General features: G+C 35.8%; 1 protein-coding gene across 1 annotated transcript in view; it reads left to right on the top strand.

The window, feature by feature from the left end:
• Nucleotides 1-2,154, top strand: part of LOC103604045 (protein prune homolog 2-like) — an 86,812-nt gene that overhangs the window by 73,001 nt on the left and 11,657 nt on the right. Inside the window, exon 8 of the mRNA XM_008588633.1 lies at nt 489-587. Coding sequence (XP_008586855.1) covers nt 489-587 — 99 coding nt within the window. The remainder of the gene's footprint in view (nt 1-488; nt 588-2,154) is intronic.

Here is a 2,154-nt window from a genome sequence, read left to right as displayed (position 1 = left end):
TAGAATGGTGGTTATCAGGGGCTGGGGGTGGGCATTGGGTAGAGTTGGCCAGAGAATACAAAATTTCCATTAGATAGGAGAAATAAGTTCAAGAGATCTGTTGTACAACATGGTTACTATAGTTAATAGCCTTGAATGTATTGTATTCTTGGAAATTGCTAAGAGAATAGATTTTAAGTTTTGCATCACAAAAATAAATATATGAGGTAATGCATATGTTAATTAGCTTAGTTTAGCCATTCTGCAATGTATAAATGTTTCAAAACATGTCGTACACAATAAATATATATAATTTTGTCAATTTTAGAAAAATAAATTAAGACAATAACAACAACAAAAACAGTATCTGTCACATCATAATGACTCAAATAATGTTAGCCTTTTTTAGTAAGAGTGCTGGGGCAAGGTTTTTCAGGATTTTCAAGAAGAGGCAATGGCCTTAGAAGGAATGAAATAGAGACTAATGATATATATTTTCTTTTTTTTAGTTCAAAATTCAGCAGTAAAATTAAATATGTCAGTAGCTTATCAGAACTCAGTAGTCTGATCCCAATGGAGTGCATCCATATCCCAGAGAGCATCATCAAGTAAGTCCTGATGGTTTCAAAGATNCAATGGAGTGCATCCATATCCCAGAGAGCATCATCAAGTAAGTCCTGATGGTTTCAAAGATGTGTTAAGAAATAATACATGTTTGGAGAGGTTGGCTGGAAAACAACTCAGTTCTGGAATCATGGTGAAATGGCATTATCCTGGAAAACAACTCAGTTCTGGAATGATGGTGAAATGGCATTATCTTTTTTTAAAGCAAATATTAAATATTGCCCAATAAATATAGGAGTTTTTTTCCTATAACCTATAGATAACTGATCTGTTCTTTCAGATCCTTTTTCTCATAATCTTCTCTTGGGATTATTGCTCATTTTTACCTTGAATTTTACTACCATTATGGAGAAAGCATGAACTTAACATTAACCAATACATCTGTTACTTGAGTTCCCCACGCTGCATAAACACAAGAGGATCTTAGCATAGCTTGTGTTTCTTTAATGACTTACAGAAAGTAATTTATCTGCATGACCCCCAAAGAGTAGGGGAAAAAAGAACTCTCTCTGTGTTTTCTTCTAAACCTTTTTTTTTTTTTTTTCATGTTTCCTTTCAGATGCAAGTTTAGGTAGAAGGTGTTTGCCCAGTGGTGGGCAGGGTGGTTAGGAATGGTTTCCTTGCTCAATACTGGGGCACATAGCAGCTGCTTGTAAGGGGACAGCATGGGTACTGAAGGTCTCAGGATTATGCTACAAAAGTAAAAGTTAACAAAGCAAGTACTTGGAGCTGGGATTTTAAAACAGGGATATTGGAGAATGAACACTCCTATCTTCCTTTGTTGCAAAGAACCATTTTTTTCCCTGTGTCCTGTTTTTCTTCCATTGTGTCTGGTTCACTAGTTTTTTATTTGATTAGAATTCAGAGGAACTTAACCATCAGCTCAAAGAAAACAGACAAGTATCACTTATCCTCCTCCATAAGATGGATAACAAAATAGACCTCCCAATTTGAGCTTCCAAAGAGGAGTTCCCTCACTTAAAAAAAAAAAAAAAAAAAAAAAAAAAAAAAAGGCAGAGAAACTGGAAGGAAAGCATTCTCATTTAATGTGTGTCTGTGACGTGCCAAGCATAGAGGTGCTCTATTTATGTCATTTATTTAAATCCCATAGTAAATCCCCATTTTACAGATGCAAGAAAGATAACTTAGTAAGAAATTACTTACGCAAAGTATAAGTAGGAATGATGAAGAGATGGAACTGGAATTCGAATCCAAGTCAACCTGGCACCAAAATTTCCATGCCCTTTTCTAGTAGATTCCTTTATCTCCCTTAAAGTGTCCATGTAAATTCAAAGCTAGGGAGTAGATGCATTTGGTTTTCCTCTATCCCAGTATCAGTCATGAACACAAGATACCCATGGGCTTTACAATGGTCAATTGGCTCAGCTAAATCAAGCAGAGTGTCCATAAGGTCCTAACAATGGCTTCAATCTTTGTTAGCTTCATAGAGCTCCCACTGTCAGGTCTGTTGCCTCAAAAAGTTGCACTCCATCTCCAAAATCCATTCCTACTCTTTAAATAAAAAGTGTACTGGAGCATTCAACTCCTGTA

Source organism: Galeopterus variegatus, unplaced genomic scaffold, assembly GCF_000696425.1.
Source record: "Galeopterus variegatus unplaced genomic scaffold, G_variegatus-3.0.2 Scaffold4933, whole genome shotgun sequence".
NCBI lineage: Eukaryota > Metazoa > Chordata > Mammalia > Dermoptera > Cynocephalidae > Galeopterus > Galeopterus variegatus.
Note: the sequence above shows the minus strand (reverse complement) of the source record. Positions and strands in the feature narration are given on the sequence as shown.